Genomic DNA, 21,270 nt, shown 5'->3' with positions numbered 1-21,270 from the left:
GAAATTTTTCTGTTCAGTCCACTGGGAAAAAGGCCACACTACCACGAGTACACAAGTACTGCTTACAGCACTTCAGCCGTACAGCCTGAGCTGCTCGTTCTGAGCCTACCCATTCCTCTGCAACTGGTCTCCCAGTATTATAGCACAATAACTGAAAAACCTATTCTGAGGTAATACTATGGCTCTCTTCAGAATATGCATGCAGAATATAAATCAAACTGGAATATTAATACCATTGTCCCCACTGTGGCATAAAGTGGGAATTTGAAGTAAACAGAACTCAGAAAACATTAAGTCACCAAAAAAATGCCAGCTTCTGCCCCCTACAGAGGTTCTACTTTATTTGTGGGATGGGCTTAAATGACTCAATTATAACTAATAAAAACCCCCTCTATTACAGACGATACCAAAGCACATTATTAATATAAACTGTTGCTTCATTTTGCTTCCAGTTCCACTGCTCACACACCACAACGGAAGTTTAGCTCAAGCTCAATTCATAGGGCAGCATTTCTCACTGTGTCTGGGGAAGAATCTGCATTATTCCATTACTTTAACTGGGACCAACCACAGAGAGAATGAATTTTCACAATCATAGCAAGCAATTAGCTTCTAGACTAACAGAATCAATTAGGTTGGAAAAAACCTGCAAGATCTTCGAGTCCAGCTTATGACCAAACACCACCTTGTAAGCTAGACCATGGCACTAAGTGCTACATCCAGCCTTTCCTTAAACACCTCCAGGGACACTGACTCCACCACCATGTTGGGCAGGCGTGGTGGTTGTTTGAGCAAGCTTAACACACTCATTCATGACAGTAATCCATTCCAGTGTATAATCGCCTTTTCTGTGGAGGAATTCCTCCAACTGTCCCACCAAAGCCTGGTGCGGTTTGAGATTGTGTCCTCTTGCTTAATGCCTAGGAGAAGAGGCTGACCCCCAGCTGGCTACAGCCTGCTTTCAGGTGGTTCCAGAGTGATAAGGCTCCCCAGAGCCTCCTTTTCTCCAGGCTAAACACCCCCAGCTCCCACAGCCGCTCCTTAGAGGACTTGTGCTCCAGACCCTTCCCCAGCTCCGCTGCCCTTCTCTGAACACGCTCCAGCGCCTCAATGAATTGCGGGGCCCAGAACTGGCCAAAGCACTGGAGGTGCGGCCTCACCATTGCCGCGTACAGGGCTCTGTCACTGCCCTGGTCGTGCTGGCCACACTGCTGCTGACATAAGCCAACACGCTGTAAGAGCAGAGTTTGAGCAGAGATTTAAGAGCAATTTGCCAGAGCCAACGCTCCAGCAGGAAAAAAAACCATAACAAAACAAAGCCAAGAAAGCGTAGAGCGCGGCAGAGCTGGGCGCAGCTCCACCCGCTCGCCCAGAGAGCGCGTCCAAACCGTACCGAAGGCGACCGGGGGGGCTCAGCAGCGAGTCCGCAGCCCGGCACTCACCACCGCCGCACGCACACTTGTGAGGGGTGAGGGGGTAAAGGGATGAGGGTGTTGGTGCTGTTACTGCTGCCCTGCCGCTCCTCGCCCTGCCGTTACCACCAGCGCCGCCGCCGCCTCCTCCTCGCAATTTCAAATCCGCCCGCCCGGACGTGGCCCAGAGCGTCACACGGAACTGCGTCACGGCGGGGCCGCGGGCCGGGCAGAGCGGCGGGCGGGGACCAGGGCGGCGGAAAGAGAGGGGAGGAGGAGCGGTGGAAAGAGACGGGAGGAGGAGCGGTGGAAAGAGACGGGAGGAGGCTCCCAACCCCCGGAAAGGCTCGGGGAAGGGCCATGGCCGTACAGCGCGGGTGCGCCCGCGGTGAGTGTTTCCAAGCGCTGCCGGGTCACGGCGAGCGCTGGGCTTTTCTCCAGCCGCTGAGAGTTTTCCTAGGGAGAAGCCCGAGCTCTCGGTCCTCTGTGCCCGCGGGGATGGGAGTCAGCCCCTGGCCTCAGCAGCGCTGGGGCTGCAGCTGCCCTTGTGCCTGTATTACTGCTCCTGGGTGCTGTCATAGTGATCTATGTCTCTCTCTCTCTCTATATATATGTATATATATATATTTGTGTGTGTATGTAGATACAGTGTATGCACATATATATATGCATATATGTTTGCGTTTATGTGTGAATATATATAGCGTATGCGTGTATATATAGCGTGTGCATATAAATAGTATATGTGTCATCTATGTAGCATGTGTGTAACGTGTAGTAAAGACATATAGTGTAAATGCATGTATATGTGGTGTATATACAGTGTGTAGATGTACACACCTACCATATAATGTTAGACATAATTGGTGTGTCATAGGGCTGTTTTCTGACTTGTTAAAAAGAGTAAGTGCATACCATATAAAAGTATAAAAAGTAATGTAAAATTTAGTTGCTATAAAAATAGCAGTGGTATAGGGATGGGGAAGTATAGTGGTGTATAATGGGGAAACCAACTGAAGTCAGAAGTTTCAACAGTGTGTCCTGTTGAAATGTCTGTCAGAAGGTAGGTGCTAATTTATTAAACAGTGATAATTTTGTAAAGTGAATTCTTACAAAAATTCCCACAGGAGGAGGTTGCTCAAGGAAGGGCAAATGGTTGGCGAAGGCTGTGGTTTCAGGGAGCTGATTTTTCGTCCTGCAAAGGGGACTTACGATGTCTGTGGTACATCGTCTGGCAGCGGGATGGCTTGTGGATCATCTCTCTTTCATCAACCAGTGTGGCTATGAGATCTGTGACTCCTTTGCACACCCTGGTGGTGTCACTCACAATACTTCTGTCACATCTACTGAAGACCGTCACAGTATTTCTGCTTTTGCTGCCACCCCCTCATCAAGCGACGGTCCTTCTTACTGTCCTGGAAGTGCCATAGGAACAGAAGGTAAAAGAGCAAAAATGAGATACGTGTTTCGGGAGGAGTTCTTTGATGTTTCTAAGCCCCACATAGCCGTAGCTCCTGAGGAGCAGCTGTGTCAGGGATGCCCTGAGATGAGTCTGACAGAAATAAAGGCCAACAGCAACAGAGAGGAATACCAAGAAGGAGCAAAGAGTGACACTGGAGATTCTCTTGCCACTGCTAGGAAGGTATGTTGTTTGTAACACAGTAAATTACAGTAATCCCTTGATAAATAATATAATACTAATATTGTTTTGCATACCTGAGTCTTTTTAGGTAGTGTAGAAGAGTGGGAACTTTTGAGAATATTCCTGTGTCCCTCATGTCAGTAATGTGCATTCTATGTCTCATAAGCAGTGGATTGTTCCTGAAATCTCCTGATACTGGTTGTGGCCAGGTACACAGTCTGAAGCTGTGGTAGGTGCTGAGATTGTGCAGATTAGCAAATTGGGAAGGACAGTATGAATTTACTTTCAGTGTTTACTTTCAGTGTTGTTCAGTGCTGTTCCATATGGACAAAAAAAAAAAAATAAGAGTCACTGGTCTAAACCCATAAATGTACATGAAGACATAGTTGGTTTTTTTTTTTATTGGTAAACTGCACTTGGCAGCTGAAACTTTTAGTATGGGACCAAAGGAGGCATGAGCAAAACTGTGCATTAGGTACCTTCAGATCCTAGTGCCATGAATAATTTAAAACAGCTTTAAGCTTACGTACCTTGTGAAAGCCTGCAACAGGTTAGGTATTTTCAGATCTTTTTGCTTATTTGACTTGTACTTGTGGTAGAAAAACAGATGGAAACTTTCTTCTGCTTTTAAAGAGTTCAGTTGTAATTCAGGTATGTTTGACTTCTTATCCCCTTTTATTTCATTGTGGAGTGATATAGATTTTGTTGTTGTTGGTTTTTGCTAATTCTGCAGAAACGTAAAAGGAAATGTGTATTCAACCAAGGTGAACTGGATGCTTTGGAATACCATTCAAAGGTAAGTTGGAAAAAATGTATATTTTGCAAGTACCCGCTACTTGACTTTGGGCGTGTGCCGAGTGGAGGGCATGGTTGCAAACAGATTCTGGTTTGGAGCTTGTTCCACTGGTGAAAAGAAGGAAAGGGAAAGGAAGGTCAGTCTGTCCAGTCCTCATGTGAATTCATGCTTACAGCATAGATCTTCTGTGTAGATACATGTGAAATTGCATCTGAGACATTACAAAGAGCTGGAAGCTGCATTCACAAAGCACCTTGGACTGTTATAGACAACTCAACATTGTGTTGTGATGAGTTGACTATTAGGAATTGGCTGATTTGAAATTGGCAGTATAACCTGTTCTGAATATCAGCTCCTCAGTGTTTCAGGACACTGTGGTGGAGTTACTCAACACTTTTGTTACCAAATGTGCTTCAAAATATCTTATTCTGCAACTGGAAAAAAAAAATCAATCTTTCCCTAGCGTTTTATATTGTCCTACTAAAACATTTTGAATTAATTGGAATTCAAGTCTGTATGCTTATGTCAGTTGTGTACTGGTGAATATACAACTGAATTACACTGAAACATAGTAGTGAGTTGTAGAAATACAATCTGTAGGTAAAGTTTGATGTATTACTGCTTTCCCAAATAGTAATGTGAACCTGAACTAGGAGCTACACTTGGTTTCTTTCCTTTGACAAAGGTTGAGTCATATTGCGCTTTTTGCTTAAATCTGTTCTGCTTGAACTACATTTAGAAGACTATGCTTTTTTCTTTTATATGGCAACAATCTTGTAGTAAACGTGCATGTATAAACTTGCTGATACAGTGTAGAAGGCCTGCGATTATTTTTGTGAATAAGCTGGCACTTGCAGAATCACCTTAAAGGAGAAAACTTTGAAGTTCAGCATCAGCATGAGTATGAAAATGCTAAGGCTAAAATAAAATGATTTAACAATAAGGAAAGAAATGAAGATAAGAAGTTTGATGCCTCAGAGGCTTGGGTAACTTTGGTGATATTTGGTGAATATGTGGAAAAGACAGAGTTTGGAAAAATCTGTGACTCCAGTTAGCCTCATATATCATTCACAGATTAGAAAGTATTGGGTTTTAACCATATTTGTGTTATTAAAGGTTGTAGCTCTGCAAGTTAACCCAGATTATTTTGTCACTTATTTATATTTGTAAACTAATCAAAAATAAACCCAAACAGCCACAATTTTTTGTTTTTGCAAGTGAATCTATGAATTTCAGTCAGTGTCAACACAGGGAACAGTACAAAATATGCTAAATTCCTTCAGCAGCCATTTGTTAAAACTCCTGCTTTGATTGCTTCATAGTCAAGAGACTTTGTCCAATTTGTCCACCTGTGAGTTAACACATGCATGTAAAAAGGTATAATTTCTAAAGATATGTTTATTAAATCTGTTGAAGAAGTATGAACTTTTCTTATCACAAACCTAGGTACTAAAAATTTATGATTCTGTATTCTCTGGTATTTAGAGGTGGCACTATTAAATTATAAAAAAAATCTTTTTCTTCCCATGCCACTGGGAATTGTAATAAAGTGTATTTTGTAAAGCCTTCTTGTAATCTTGAAGATTCTGTAATCAGAAGCTTTTGAAACCACCGTATAATGGCTTTTTACAAGGGCTTTAATAAAGTCCCTGTAACTGACAATGGACAAATGGATAAACCCACCTCACTGACAATCTAAACTCATAAACGCTCCATGATTTGGAAATAAAAAGGGTCTCTAAATTTTCTGAAGGGGAGGTGCTGACAGTGTATATACATCCAAGAACCATGTCATCCTGGACTGACTAACAGGCTATTTGAGATGTTTGCCACTTAGGAAAGTTGCAGAAATCGAATTATGATACTTTAATTTGATTTACTGCTTGTACTTCTGTATTACTGTAAAATGCATAAACTGTTGTTTTATGAAGTGAATTGAAATGTGGAAAATGACTGATTTTTAGATCCCAGTATACATTTTAATTAAAAAGATGTTCATGGGCACAGTAACTTGAAATTAAATTAGAATTTTAAATTAAACTTCAGATAATTGCTTTGAAATTTGTGTTTGGTTGAAACAATGATATTCCACATCTGTTGTCTGAAATGTTTTATTCAGTAGTGTCTCGCTCTTTCTTTCTCCAGCCTTCTAATTATTGTAACTTTACCAAAAAATGAAAACCAACAACAGAAATTAGCCTGGTGTCCTGGTTTTAGCTGGGATAGAGTTAGTTTTCTGCTTGCTAGCTGGACAGCTAATGCAGAGTTGATGGAGTGGAAGTGCTGAAAATGAAACATAAACCTAAGACTTTTAAAAAGCCCCAGAGTCAGCATATTGGATACTAAAGGTAGATGTGTTGCCCAAATGTCTGCACCCATCTGCAGCTGCTTTGTCCTTTCCAGTCTGGTCAGGATAGATCAGAAAACATCAAAGATTCTCATTTTGGGTTTAGCATGAGGATAATGTTGACAGCAACAATTCAAACATCAGTGTGTTAAGCTGTGCTTACCCTAAGTCAAAGAGTTCCCAGTTTCCCATGCCCTGCCAGCGAGCAGGTGCACAGAAGAAGCTGGGAGGGAACACAGCCAGGACAGGTGACCTGACTTGGCCAGAGGGATATATAGGATATCATGCTCACTATATAAACAATGAGAGCTGGCCAGGAGCCATGGATTTGCTACTCAGGGGGGGCTGGACCTCAGTTGGTAGGTGGTGGGTGTTCTAACTGTGCGTTAGTTGTTTCTCTTGGGCTGTATTTTTCTCTCTCTCCCACTTTTCAGTATTAAAAATAATAATTTTTTAGTTTCAGTTTTTAAACTGATCTTATAGTAGCCCATGAGGTTTGCTTTTTTTCCTTGGATTCTTCTCCCCACTAGGGATTGTGAGGCATGTGGTGTGAACAAATGGTTGTGTGGTACTTGGTTGCCAGCTGGGGTTTTACCAAGACACACACCTTATTATAATGCCTTTGTAGCTTTTGAGCCAATGATCTCAGTAATTGGCGAGGATCCTTTTCCCTGCCTGCAGATTGAAATTTTTTTTTTTTTTTTTTTTGTCACCATACAGGTCAGGAAGCTCATTTGGGAAGGGACTTTGCATTTAGTCCAAGAGGGACTCAAAAGTGGTTTTCTTCACCGGACGACTGCAAAACTCAGTTGCAGGAAGAATAATGTTCCTCAGCACATTGTCTGTGGGTTGGCTGAATTATGTGAAATGGCAAAGCAGTTTCCAGCTGTTAATGAAAGTGACCATCAAGCTGTACGTGTGCTAGAGGAGGAAACCTCCAGTGCAGAGCGGGACCTGCTTTCGTCTGTTTTGGAAAACAGCTCAGACTGTGCAAAGATAATTGTGTTAATGGGGCAGAAATACTTGGTGCCACCAAAAAGCAGTTTCCTCTTATCTGATATTTCATGTTTACAGCCCCTGTTGAACTGTAAGTATCTTTAGGTGTTTTCTCCTGCCCAAGAAGGGCAGTTAATGTCAAGATGACTTAATGAACAGATTTTAACTTATAGCATCACGCTGATAGCAAATGCTGCTGCAGGCTTTCAAGGTGATTTTCTAATTTTGTGCAAATAGGTAAGGACTTTCAAAGGAATGTTGAGTGGTTAGGAAGTAATGTCATGAGGGGATTATTTGTCTCCAGGATGCTCCTTTAAAAGTCTCAGCCAAAATACAGGAGTTTGTGAGTGTGTTCTGAGCTGCTGTCAGCATAGAAGTCACATAAACACATTGAATTGGGACCAGCTGTGCAGCTGGATTCCTGTCCCACAGGATGAGCCTTTGGCATAGGTGGGTCTGTGCTGCTGCTGAAGTGGGGGTCCTGCTGTCTTGATTTTTAGCTAGATTAAACTATGGGGGAGGGATGAGATAATGCACCATAAAGCAAATGTTCATTTACAGACTCATCCTGTTCAGTGGCAGGGTCTTTTTAGATTGGAATAAACAGGTCATGGAACAAAACCCAGTATCCCCCAGGAAAGGGAACAGTTAGAGACTGTTGCACCCAGCTGGAGGGCAACACCACTTTAGCAAGACCACCAGTAGCAAGCATGACTTGACTTTTCAGCTGCTGTGTTTCACAGCTGAGAGTACTGGCTTATGCAAAAAGCAGTGACAGGGAAATGAGGGGGTTTTAGAATAATCAAGTTCTCTGTAAAAGTACATCAAAAGCTATCCAAGGCACTGTCCCCAGCCCTAAGCTGACAGCATGCATCAGTCTTCAGTGCCATTCCATTAGCTTTCAAATTGACCTTCATTATTATTATTACTATTATTTTTATCACTATCAGTCACAGCTAGGATTTATCAGACAGTCTTACAGGAAAGATGTTGCCTGTGAGCGAGAGCTGGGCATTACTGCTCTTCCCTCTAATCAGTAATTTTAGATTTTTTTAATTGCACATGAGAAGAGAGGAAGCATATGTAATTATGATGTCGTCATTTTTTAATTTTGTTTTTTATTCAGAAGATATTCAGAGGGAAGAATCTTATTATCTAAATAATAATTTTGCATTTGAAGTCCAAAATCTAGCTAGTTAGCTGTTTTTATCTGTAGGAAAGAAAGAAGATTATTATGACTGTGCTACCACTCTGCACAGTTGAGTGTGTAAGATTCTCCAAGGAGTTACAGAGCAGTCCAAGGAATCTGAGCAAATGCTTTTGAAATAAACAGCAATGAATGTTAACATTTACCTGACTGTAGACTTTTTTCCTGAGTAAATCTGCTGTCCATTTTAATTATTATTTTTCTTCTTCCTTTTCACCTGCCAAAAGAAGTAATTCTTGCTGGTCAGTCCACTGTAAGGAAAACACCTCCAATGTTAAATGAATAATATGTAGTAATCACATTTCATGAACATCAAATACTAAGGTGTTGTTCTTACTGTCAGACTCAATTAAAGAACAAATATGTTCTCTGGAGAAATAAAATTGGGGAATTCTGTTTTTTCATGGATGTGTTCTGTATCTTCTATCCTCCAGCTAAAGTAAACTCAGCTTCTCCCATGAAAATGCTTTCAGTTCTTTTATTCATTGGTTCCCATTTCATACGTTATGTCTAGCTATCTGTCTCTCTTTACCTCCAGTAGTGCAAAACAGTTTTCTAGGGCTGGCTTGAAGCTCTGCATATCCCTCTTGGTCTGATAAAAGATCAAACAGCACAGGAATCTTGCATTCAGGGCTGTAGCTTTTCACTCAGCTGGGTGCCTTATTGCATAGCTTCTGTTGGGAAACTTTTAAAAATTTTTGAGACTTGCGCTCAGCTATCCTTTTTTTTCTTGAAAGTCCTAAAGATACTCAAAATTTCTTAGAGGGATATGACACAGGCCACATAAAAGTCCTTTCCTTAGGTAATCAGACTAAAAATATAGAATTTTCAGGATACGATTATCTGAATTAAAACAAGCATGTCAAAAGTCTTTTAACTTCTTATTCGGAAAGAACAGAAGAAATTTGCAGTTTTGCTATATATCTGTTTTAACTCATAGATATTTTTTAAAGCTACTTTACTGGCTTTTCTTTTTTTTTTTCTTAATTTCACTTGCCAGACAAGAAAAAATACGATGTAATTGTGATTGATCCACCATGGGAGAACAAGTCTGTTAAAAGGAGTAACAGGTATGTTTTGTAGTAAAATCAAACAAAGTTTGTCATTGTAGCTTACGAAGGGTAACCAACATTTTAATATATTGATCCAGTCCAGGACCAGTATAACTGTGAGACTGTAGCTCAAACTTGTAAATATTTTCACACATGCTTACCTTCAAATCTATGGACTGTCTTAGGTATTTCACTGAAATGTGTTGGATACTTGGCATACAAGATATTTGCAGGAGTAGATCTTAAATTATCTAGCTGCTCAGAGAATGTTAGCCCTTTACAAAGAAAGTATGGATTCAGCTGTTCTGTAGGGCCCAGATCATGCACATATTAGTTTGTAATTAATAGAGTTACTTCAGTGGACATAAAGCTAGATAAATACATAAGTATTTGCAGGACTGAAATCTTGCTCAGAAGTTTGAGTGCATTTTTATTTAATTTGAGGTGTAACTTAAGCTTCAGTCTAATGTTTAGAAGAACATGATTATGCAGTAGTGAAATCCTCTATTGCAATAGGAGCTCTGAGTACTGTAGTTTATGAAGTTATTAACTTAAATTTTTATGGGCTTCCTTCACTGCTGAGTAACATAATGTTTATGCCAGTGGAGTCGTCTTGATTACCATAGAATTGTATCTCTTTGAAAGAAGGGTGGACAGGAAATACGGTCTTACAACTCTCTTGAATAAAGTTTGCTGTGGCTTTTGATGATTGTCATGAAGACATAATTTGAAGATGTAGAGACTGATGTGTAGGATTTCCTTTGAAAGCCCTTCAGAAACCTCTATAAACTCTCATTCAAATGAGACATTTCTCATTCAGAAATGTCTTTCTTGAGTGTATAAGTTACTCAGAGTTATTGTTACGAGCATAAGTTAGTCACCAAGATCCTTTCTCCCTTATGAAATAAAGGCAAAGAGTGAAGGAGCTATCACTGCTCATAATTATCTTGTTGACAGCTAATCATTGTGAAGCATTTCTCATCTAGGTGAATATTTTCTCCTCTAGACAGTCCAGGAGGTATTTGGATTTTATCCTTGTTCACTGTTTCACACTGTAGCATTGTGTGGGGTCCTGGCTACCCACACCAGGCTGCCAATTTTCATTAGGCAGTGTGGCAATATTTTTGGTGCTGCAATGTGTAGGTTCCATGAGCTTCAGTTTATTGAATAGTGTAGAATTGCATCATGGAAAAAAAATGGTAGAACAGGACAGGATCTGGAAAGCATCCTGGAGTCACTGGTGTAGCATTCAGTTAGCTCAAAAAAGTGCAGAATTGTTTTGAATGACCTAGAAAACTTCTACCATGGCTGATAATTTAAAAAAAATAACAACTTGTGAAAATAATTGGAGAAGTTATTATCTCTAATGACCTCTTCTCTTGCCATTCAAATTAGTGTGACTCACTTGTCATTTTCATTCAGAAGAGAGTTTATTATGAGAAATGAATAGTATTACATTGCCTAAGAAGCTGTTCACTAAATAGCTTTGTTCTGGCACAAAGATGAGAATATTGAGTTACATCTGATAGATCTTAAATTAAACATGGGCTTCTAAACTTCAGAGTCACAACTAATAGTGCTTTATTTCGAGGGATAGTGGAAATATATAGTTCAAGGTTCTGCTCAGTAAAACTTATGTGCATGCGCTAATGATTTTATATCAAATCTCTCAGAATTGTCCACTGGGTGTCAGTCTTGAACTATTTTTATGACTTAGATTGTCAGGAGATAATTCTTGAAGTGACTGGTCTGTGTAATTTTTTATCCATTTGTTCTGCTTTGCAAGTTTTATGGTTGGTATATGCTAATTTGCTTTCTCACTTTATTGGCATAGGTACAGCTACTTGTCTTCATGGCAAATCAAGCAGATTCCTGTACCAGCGCTAGCTGCTCCCAATTGTCTTGTAGTCACGTGGGTGACTAATAGACAGAAGCACTTACGTTTTGTTAAGGATGAACTTTATCCTCACTGGTCAGTGAAAACACTTGCTGAGTGGCACTGGGTAAAAGTAAGTTCTTAATTTATTTTGTTGCTTTCTTGGAGACTGAGAAGACTTGCACTATGACACTTTGTGTTCTTCTAATTTGTCTGTTTACTACCATTTGCTTTGTCATATCATCAGTATCCTTTTTATAAAGAAAAAGGTCTTGGAAAAATATGAGATATTAAAATTTTCTACTGTATATTTTTAACTCTCTTGTGTTAGATTACTACAGCTGGAGAATTTGTGTTGCCTTTGGATTCTTTGCACAAAAAACCATATGAAGTTCTTATATTGGGTAGAGTTCAAGGAGATGTAAAGGAAGCCTTAAGGTATGTCAGGATATTTATGGTAAATGCCTTTTTTTTTTTGTGGCTGCTAGGATTCCCTTTTTATGTATCACTTACTCATAATGCGATATAATGTCCCACAACCTCTTGGCTGATTGTGGACCTAAAGATAGCCTTATTAGCTTCGGAGTAAGGTAGTGCCTTAGTGAGACTAAAGAATGGAACCCCCTGTCTGTTCCTGCATCTGCTCTCTTGGGAAGCTGTCTTGGACAAAAGCCTTGTGGACAGGGCTTCCTTTGCTGACAGGTTCTCTTGGACCACGAGTCCTTGGCACAGGCTGATGCCATTTTGGGGGTGCTGCTGTTCCAACATGGCAATGTGCAGGACTGCATTGTTTGTTCTCAGTGGCTTTGCATGGCTGTTGTAAACCGTGTTTTGGCCAAAGCCTCAATGATTTCATAAACTGTCATTTTATATATTACGTCTGAGGAGCCTTTAACTTCACTTGGACTTCCCTGAAGTTTGTGAATGAGCATTCTTTGTGTTATCTCCCATCTGAAATAACTCTGCAAGAGCTGTAGCATCGCATTGGGTAACATTCATTCTCATATTTCTTTTCTTTTTTGATTTATATGACAGGAAATCTGAAGGTGTTCTTCCAATTCCAGAGCATCAGTTAATTGTCAGCATACCCTGCAGTCTGCATTCACATAAGCCTCCTCTTGCTGGTATGTTTTGGTTTTTATGCCTAATGTTTCTGTAGCATGGTGGACTTGACTGCCTCATTATGGGATGTACCTAGAAATGCCCTAATTTCCCATCTGTCAAGCAATTTTACTCAACAGAACTTGTGGTTCCTCTAAAAGTGTTTTGAAGCACCTCAGTCCTGGTCTCAGAAAATTAATGTGAAAACTAGAACTTCAAATAGTACTGTGTCAACATTTTGGGTAGACATAGAAAAAACGTTGCCTTTTTCAAAATTTATCTTTTAAATGCTTCAAAAGCAGTTTTACAGATACTTCATATATGAAGTTGTGACAAATGACCTAAAGTACCTTGTGAGAGAGAGAACTTTGGGAATGCATCAAATAGGAAAGCAGAAACCGTTCTTTAAAATGTCATCCTGAAAGAAATGTTTACATATCTGCATGAATTGATTATATGCCTGCAGTACAATTATGCCTTTAAATCCAAAAACGTAACTATTTTAAGACTGCTAACAAGAGGCAAAAATTAAGGCATGCCCTGCTTGTTTCTGAGGAGTTGTATTTCACTCACTGAAGTTGTATTTCACTCACTGAAGTTGATGCAGTAATTCCAGCCAGCCAGTTAGCGTGAGTATAAATTCAGCTTTTTAGAGCTAGTCCAAAGAATTGTTCTGGAGCACTTCTATTAATTTCATCAATAGAAAGTGGTACTTCTTTCATCATTACAGCACCTTAGAATTTTAGAAGGCTGTGGTAAGAAATATATTTAATATCTCCCAAAAAATCAATTTCATAGTCCACCAAGGGGGGAAGCATATGATGAGTCTGAATATTCCAGGTGTTTTGTATTCACATCAGAAAAGGCAGGTAGAAGAAATGTTTAATGCTCTTGGAGAGGAGAGGTGTCACGCTTTGCTTCACTGATATGCTTTCCTTTTTCTATTCCCAAGGGGTAGAACTAATTTTGATCTGAACAATTGTTGTACCTCCAGGGATGCTCTAAAATCTGTGTTTGGGGGCTTGCATTTATTCAATTAACAGATATATATATATATATATATATATGTATACATACCCACCTGTTAAAAAACTAGTAGAAAGGACATACTTTGGTTAGCTAAAAATAGGAGAAAAAGAAGGGCAGTTCTAGGAGGATCTTTGTGCCATCCTGAAGCCACATCTTCAAGAATTAGGGCTACAGCAGGGGGCATATGTGTTGATTTAAGTTAATGAACAGTGGGGTGGTTATTTATGAGGCTGTCACCTAGGGTCTCTTTAGCAAGCCAATACTTATCAGCAAACTTGGACACAAGCAGGAAACTTGTGAGGCATCCAAGGGTGCAAAACAGAAGTTTGGATGTATTCTGGAAAATTTTAGTGCAACAATGGTTCCTTGGAACAATTATTTTGTAGGGCAGAATCTAGAAACCATATTGGAGAATACTTTATAAATTACAGCCCTGAGTGGACTTTGAAAGAAACTGTCCTTCCTAATTTCTTGTGTGTATTCCTTGAGTCTTCAGTTGAGTAATGGGATTTGATAACATTGTGCAGCATTTGTGTTTCTCTTTGAAAAAATGAACTTGCTTGGAGCAATATGAATGATTTAAAAAGTTTTTGTGAAAATCCATGTAATTCCTACAGGTTTTTTGGCAGGTCTGTGCAGAATATGGTTATGTAATGAAAATGTAGACAATAAAGCAAAAGCTGATGGCTGATGCTTTGACTGCTGTGCTGTACAAGGTGTTGCTTTCATGACCAGGCAATATTCTCAAGCAGCCACTAGAGAGCAGCTGAGCTGCATCCTAGAGGAGTTCAGAAGAAATTTGAACAGACGCAGAGATTTGGCAAGGGGGGAGAAGGACACTTGATGAGTCACACACATTCTTTATGCTTTGTTTAAGTAGTAACAAAGCCAAAAATATTAGTATTTACTGATGCTGTCTGGCACTTTGTTTCTTATTACAACAATAAAGGTTGTATGTTGGTACATATGTAGCCATTTAATGACTGATTATAAGAGTTTATCTCTCTGGGGGAAGAGAAAGATGTAAATTAAAGTAAGCCATCAAAAAGAGATGTTTTTGTTCCTACAGTGCATTTAACCATGAAATTGCAACTGTAGGGGTTTTTGGTGATGCATGTGCTGTGTTCAATGCTTAGAGCTCTAATATGTCATTGTAAATGTACTTAAGCTGCTTTATGCAAATGTGTTAAAATCAAATTTTATTACTCCAGGTTTTGATTCAAATAACAGCAGGTTTTCTTCCTAATTCAATTCAATGGTGCTCTTAGAGAGCACAAAAGATACTCCGTTACAGATATGTATGAAGTTCTACATAACTTCACATCACCTTTTCTCCTTTTCCTGTATTATAGATTGTTCTTGTTACAGCCATTGCTCTTCCAGTTTTTAAGTATATGCATTTATTGTCAGAAAATAATGCTGTTGTGTAGGAGTTTGCCTAAAAGCAGTGGAATTAATTCTTGGCTGTGTTCTAACCAATTTGCATATATTCAGCAGAACTGTGCAATGAGGACTCATGGGAGGTCCCTCCTCCCGTAGCAATGATGGTTTATTAGGCCATGTTATAAAGGTTTGCTTGGAACTAAGAAAAGTAAATGCTTTTTGTTTCCTTATGGGCCTTGTGAGCCCTTGCTGTAAGACTGATTGTTCCATCAGCATCTAGGTTTAACTTGAAGTTCAGGAAAGATGCAGTGCTGTAAAGCCATCTTTGAGCTGGATTTCAGATCGTTTTCTGGTCCAGGGTTTCGACAAATTGGGCAATAAGGACCTCTAAGTTGCAAACTCTTTGAAGGGGTATTTTAAACTGAGATAACTTGTGCTTTGTGCTTTGCATGGCTCACTGATCAGACAGTGAAAAAGCGGACAGTTATTTTCACTTATGTATCCAATTTGTCAATGCAGAAACTGCTTTTTAGGCAGTGGAAGTTCAAAAAATAAGGAGAAACTGTTGCTTGTTTCAAAGATAGCTCATTGAAACATTTTTAGGTGCATGCATCTTAAATACGTGTCTGGGATTAGGAGTATGCAGGTGTGTCAACTCTCCTGCCTGGCCACTGGATCGTGCTTCAGAATGAAATGGGTTTTCTGGAGCTGTTGTGTCTGCCAGCTGGCTTTGTGCTTGCTTCACATGTCCTAGGGCATTAGGGGTTCAAGTATAAGTAGCAGAGTTGCTGTCATAGTGTTTGTGACACTAGTAAGTGATAAAGAATAGGCTGTTTATCATCTATTTAACCTGTTTCCTGTCAGTGGTATCTGTAAGTGGACAGAAGTAATTGGGTTCTGGGTTTTGTTTTTCAATCTATTCCTGTGGTAGAAAAACTCAATACTTAATTTTTCTACTGATGGAAGTCCTCTAAGCTGTTTTCAGAGGAAAAAACCCCAAGGGTTTTGCTTGAGGGCTACAGATCAGATCCATGTGTGTTGAGATAGCCTACTGGTGATGTAAAGCTCTAACAAAGAAGACATAATTGTGACTTGAACACTGATTTTTCTTTTTTGAAGGAAACCAATGTAATGAGATTTTAAGCCAACAAAATTCAGCTCTTTTGATATGGTAATTTTGTTGCAGTGCAAGTTACTGCCTGATGTGATTATGTAAATGCCTACAACCTAGCAATGAACAATCATACTATAATGTGATCTCAAATTATATGTAATATGGCTGTTTTTTTAAAAAGCCCTCTAAGTTTTAAAAGATGCTGTCTCTGCCAGAAGGAGAGGGGGAGATTCCTGTGACTTCCTTTTTAAATTCTAGAGCCAAATTGAAAGACTGGCACAGGTTTTGTGCTTCTGCTGAACCAATTGGTTTCTTGGCTACCCCTTTTTTGCTTTCTGGTGAACCAGTCTTTGAGGTTGGTTGAATCTCTGAAGTAGGCTTTTCAAATTTTTTCTTTTAGGCATGGAAGTTTTTGGTGGCTATAAAACCTGCTTTGGATTACTGAACCTAATGCTATGATGACTTTTTTTAACTTAGGAATTTTAAGATCTACCACCTCTCTGGGCAATCTGTTCAGTGTTTCAGCACCCTCATTGTAAACAATTGTTTCCTTATATCTAGTCTGAATTGATCCTATTTTAGTTTAAAACCTTAATCCCCTGTCCTATTGCTGTAAACTCTGCTAAAATAAGCTTGTTGCCTTCTTTCTGACAGGCCCCATTTAAGCATTGAAAAGCCACAATAAGGTCTCCCTGGAGCCTTTTCATCTTCAAGATGAACAACACCAACGGTCAGCTTGCCCTCCTAGGAGAGGTGCTTTGGCCCTCTGATCAAATTGTCAGCAAATTATGCACAAGGAATACTTATCTTAATGGAGCTGTGAAAAGAACAATAAATTTTACCACTTTTTTTATTCTGATGTGTTTGCAAATTGATATTAAGCAACAACTCATAAGTGGTGTCTAATTAGATGAACACCCACGACACCAAGCAGTGTGTGAGTTTTCTGTCAGAACGTACATTTTCCATTAAACTTCCCAGACGCTTCTCTGTAAATGCTAGATTTATTTAAACATTTATCTTGCCTCTAAAAGAAGCCACTTTTTGGAATAAGATTCCTTCTGGTAGCAATATTTTTTAGATTAAAAGCTGCCTTGATGATAACCCATCTGAGACATTCATGTAACATTTGTTAAAGATTGGGAGAAGGCGAATAGATTTTTATGCCCTGCCAAAATACAATAAAGCCTGGAAACACCCATTAAAAATATTTACAGAAAAGTTTTTAATATATTGGAGCTTTTGGAAGAGGTAATCACATAGGTAGGAAATGCATCTTGGGTTGGCTAACACTAGAAAGTGAAGTGGGTGCTCATCTTCTGCAGCAGGAGCAATCCATGACCTGATCAGCTGGAGTCTCACACAGGGCATCTGTGACTGGCAAACTTGATGCAAAAACTCAGTACTTGAATTGCACCAAAAAAAAAAAAAAAAACCCAAAAACATTTCCTCTCTTACTTTGGTGTATGTTGACTGGGTATGTTTTTGCAATGATCATATCCGAAGAGACTGAATGAAGCAGCAAAATGTTGGCCTTATGAGGTGTATTTTTAAGTGACAGAGATTCAGAAATCTCTGGCAGATCTGATCTGAAAATGACCAAAGTATCCTTTGGAAAGAGACGTGTTTCCATAATTTTTCTTCTTTTATCTTCAGCAGCAAAAAAAACCAAAACAACTTAACATGCAATTTTTAGTATAGATAAATTTTTCAGTCTTTCTGCCTTCTCTGTGTTGGGTGCTCCTTAACCCTTTGTTTTTCTCATGTTTTTGTACACAATGTTTTTGTAGCCATTTCATGAAACCTAGTTAAGGAGTTGCTCAAACCAGCCACAGACTAAGTGGCTCTATATGACAAATAACACATTTAACAATAAACTCTATGCAATAATACTTTTCAAGCAAGATGCAAGATCTTTTTCTATCACTCCAAGAACACCAGTCATGATCAGTTACACAGTTGATGTTAATGACAGGCATCTTTATATTTGGATTTAGGCAGCAAAAATGCCTAAGTGTAAAAGAAATTTGAGATTTATGTTACTGAATAGCAGTAACAGTTATAGAAATATCTCTTCAGCTGCCAAGTTGATGCTAGGGAAAAAAATAGTTCCTGCATTTTTATAGCCCTTTTAGTGCTATACTTATTTAACTGGTATTACTTTTAACAGTTATTACAAAAATACTTTTATCACCTTTAAGGTACAGAGGAAAAGAGAGTGTGCTCTTAATTAAGGAAAGGGTTTATGTATTTATTTATTTATATATATAAGTATTGCCCCCATATTATTGGAGTTAAGTGAGGCTTTAGGAGGTGTTTGGTTGATATTAGTAAAAAAAAAATTCAGAACTCATCTATGTAGAGGCTGAAATAAATCCGTCTTCCCCTTCTGTAAATGAAAACCAATAAATCAAGGCTACTGAAGGCCTTGACAGTATTTTTCAGAATCTCAAGGGCATTAATTTAAGATTACATTCTCACTATATAAATAGTCCAGCTGTTTGATGAAACCTCTGAAATTAATTTGCTGTCTCTCCCTTTTTTAATGAAACTTTCATTTTTTCATCTGCCAGCATCACAGGGGAGGTTTTACTTTTTTGCTATTGTTATTTGTACCATTGTCATTGTTGTTGTATTTTTTTTTTCTTTTGCACAGCAGTTCTGGCAGAGTTTATCAAGCCAGATGTGGAATGCTTGGAGTTGTTTGCTCGCAATCTACAGCCTGGTTGGACCAGCTGGGGAAATGAGGTCTTGAAGTTTCAGCACATTGATTATTTCACTCTTCTCCAGAATGGAAACTGAGCTGGGTCTTAGACATCTATATCTTCTGAAATTCCACATCTTCCCAGGGGGCTCTTGAACTTAGCTTTCTTACTGATGGTGCACCTAAAGGTAACAGAAATAAAACCAATTGCATTTTAGTTAGAATTCTTTAAGTGACAAGATATCTGTTTAATGCTATCTCCCCTCTGTGCAAAGTGGTCCCTTATTTTGATGATCTGAACATGTTTAGATACTGATGTTGTTACCAAAAATCAGTGAAGATAAAACTCCTTAACAGCAGTGAAGCATTAAGAAGCAGGCATTCTTTATTTGGCCAGGTGAATGAGGGAGTATCTTCTCTGAAATATTGTGTATGCTGATAACAGAGAAAGCTCCTGTTTATATTCTGTATTTTATGTACATATTCATTGACATCGATTATAATAATTTCCCCAAAATCATTAACATATGTTACCTCCCCTTCGCACATGTGTTCTTCTTTACCAGGGGTTTCCTTGGTGGTTCCTGGTGGTCAGCCATCCCAAAATCATATTTGACCATCCAGTGAACTGGTGAAAAGTTGGCATAACTGAGCTGGTTTCTCTGCAGTTTTCCTTCTTGGTCAATGTTTAACATGACCCTAGAGAATAAGCATTTTGTGGTTCTATAAGCTTGTGGTTTTTGAGGAATAATCATATTAACCCATCAGGTTAATATGGTGAGTTAAAACAATTTTTAATCTGACAACAGTGTTAAAGTGTAAGTTCATCCCTATTCTTTTTCAAACCTCAAAAAAAGTAAGATATTTTAAAGTATCTGCAGCTTTCAAATCTGAGCTGATAGCACATTGCTACTGCTGTGCTGTAGCTCTTGCTGCAGTATTAGCTGTAATAGCTAAAAAAATAGCTATTGCTATTTTTAAAGAATTATAATAAAGAATTATATTGTCTTGTTTTTCAAGAGTCAGTGGAAGTAAACAATTCTGAATGATGCATGTTTTGTTAAAGTTTTTTTTTGCAAAACAATTGATTTTGAACTAAAATAGTTAGGAAGGCAGTGTATCTTCCTACATACTTGTATGTGTCTGTCTGCCTCAGAGAAAATAAAAGGAGCGGTGCTTATATGTACTGGCACATGAATTCTTGACTGACCATGTTCTATGTAAAATTATACTTTAAAACAATTGATAATTCTGTCTTTTTGTATATGGTGTTAATTTTTTGACTACATTGTACATGATAAGTCTCAACATCTTAAAAATTCTGAAATTTTAACAGATTATATGTATTTTTTAAAAGAGTCTTTCCTTGTGTTCTGGAACATTATAAAGCCATGCTAGTGAGCTGTATTTTTCAGCTAACAAAAAAATGATCCCTTAAAAAAAATACTAAAGAATTGTAGGCTTTGTGTATCCTTTGTTGTGTTTAGATTTACTTTGAAAAATACAAAGAAGATGTAATGAGGCCTCTGCCACTTACTTATTTATAGCAGTAGAGGCAGAGGTGCTGGACAAACTGATTATCCTGGTGGCAGGTTCCTGAGTTCTGGCTGTTTGTAATGACAAACAAAATACATTGCCTAACTTTACCTTCATTTCCATTTTGTTAGCCTGGTGAGCTGTGAAGATTTTTTTTAAGTTAAACTTCAAATGTTAGCAGAGTATTTTTTGGTAATTTTGTAATAAAGATGAAAATGAAAACTTGTGTCTTATTTGTTGACCTGGTTTCTGTATTACTGTTCAATTCCATGTTTTGCCTATTGGAGCAGTGGAGTTAATAAAACAAGGAAAATGCTTTTTTCTCCCTCCCCCAACAGTTAAACATATCCTCAAAATAAGTCAATAATGTAACAATGGAAGTAGTTACCCAGGAAAACGTTTCTTGCTGCATGATTTTATTTAGTCTGCATTTTAAACTGTCAGTATATAAGCAGTCTTACCTACAGCTACAAGGGATAGTTCTTTATTTGGTTTTAGTTTAAGAAGACATTCCCTACCTAGAGCTTCTGCTTTCCCAGTCAGAATTCCCCTACCCTCCCAAGATGCTCTCGTACAGTACTAAGTGATGTATGGGACTCAAGCAGGTAATAAATGATAACTGCTGCACTTATCTTGTTTTCCCTTTGTACTCTACAAAACAGCTCAAGAAATGACAATGTTGTCTGTTCCACATCCGCTGCTATGAACAACTCCACATTATCTTTTTAATTCCAACTAAAAGAAAGATGAACAATATTAGAGATCAAGAAACCACCTTTCTCCTTTGAGCTAAGCAGCAGAGCCCTTCTAAGGGAATAACCTTCTTTAGGCTGTTTAAGAACTGATGACTTTATTAATTTGTCTTTTCTGTGGAATCCCTTTGCAAATAGTGGCTTTCTAGAATCCTAGAATAATTAAGATTGGAAAAGACCTCTAAGATCAAGCTCAGCTGTTAACCTACTCTCAGTGTTCACCACTAAACAAAAGCAGCTGAGCAGCTACTTCCAGCACCTGGGAATCCAGCCTCCAAAGTATGGCTTGTATGTAGAGGACTGTGCAGGCAGGCTCTAAACTT

General features: G+C 38.7%; 1 protein-coding gene across 2 annotated transcripts; it reads left to right on the top strand.

Annotated features, from left to right (window-relative positions):
• Positions 1-1,684: 1,684 nt before the first annotated feature.
• METTL4 (methyltransferase 4, N6-adenosine) lies at positions 1,685-19,495 on the top strand. Of its 2 annotated transcripts, none has more exons than XM_084220698.1 (9): positions 1,685-1,800; positions 2,540-3,054; positions 3,788-3,850; positions 6,918-7,284; positions 9,401-9,470; positions 11,287-11,461; positions 11,660-11,766; positions 12,364-12,452; positions 18,615-19,495. In XM_084220698.1, exons 2-9 carry the CDS (start codon positions 2,626-2,628, stop codon positions 18,755-18,757), a joined length of 1,443 nt encoding a protein of 480 aa, XP_084076824.1. In that variant the 5' UTR covers positions 1,685-1,800; positions 2,540-2,625; the 3' UTR covers positions 18,758-19,495. The 2 variants fall into 2 exon arrangements, with proteins under 2 accessions (XP_084076824.1, XP_084076823.1); XM_084220697.1 differs by having other exon boundaries at positions 18,612-19,495.
• The last annotated feature ends 1,775 nt before the right edge of the window (positions 19,496-21,270 follow it).

The sequence above is a fragment of the Fringilla coelebs genome, assembly GCF_963513975.1.
Source record: "Fringilla coelebs genome assembly, chromosome: 1".
Taxonomy (NCBI): Eukaryota; Metazoa; Chordata; class Aves; order Passeriformes; family Fringillidae; genus Fringilla; species Fringilla coelebs.
This window is presented reverse-complemented; position numbering and strand designations above follow the sequence as displayed.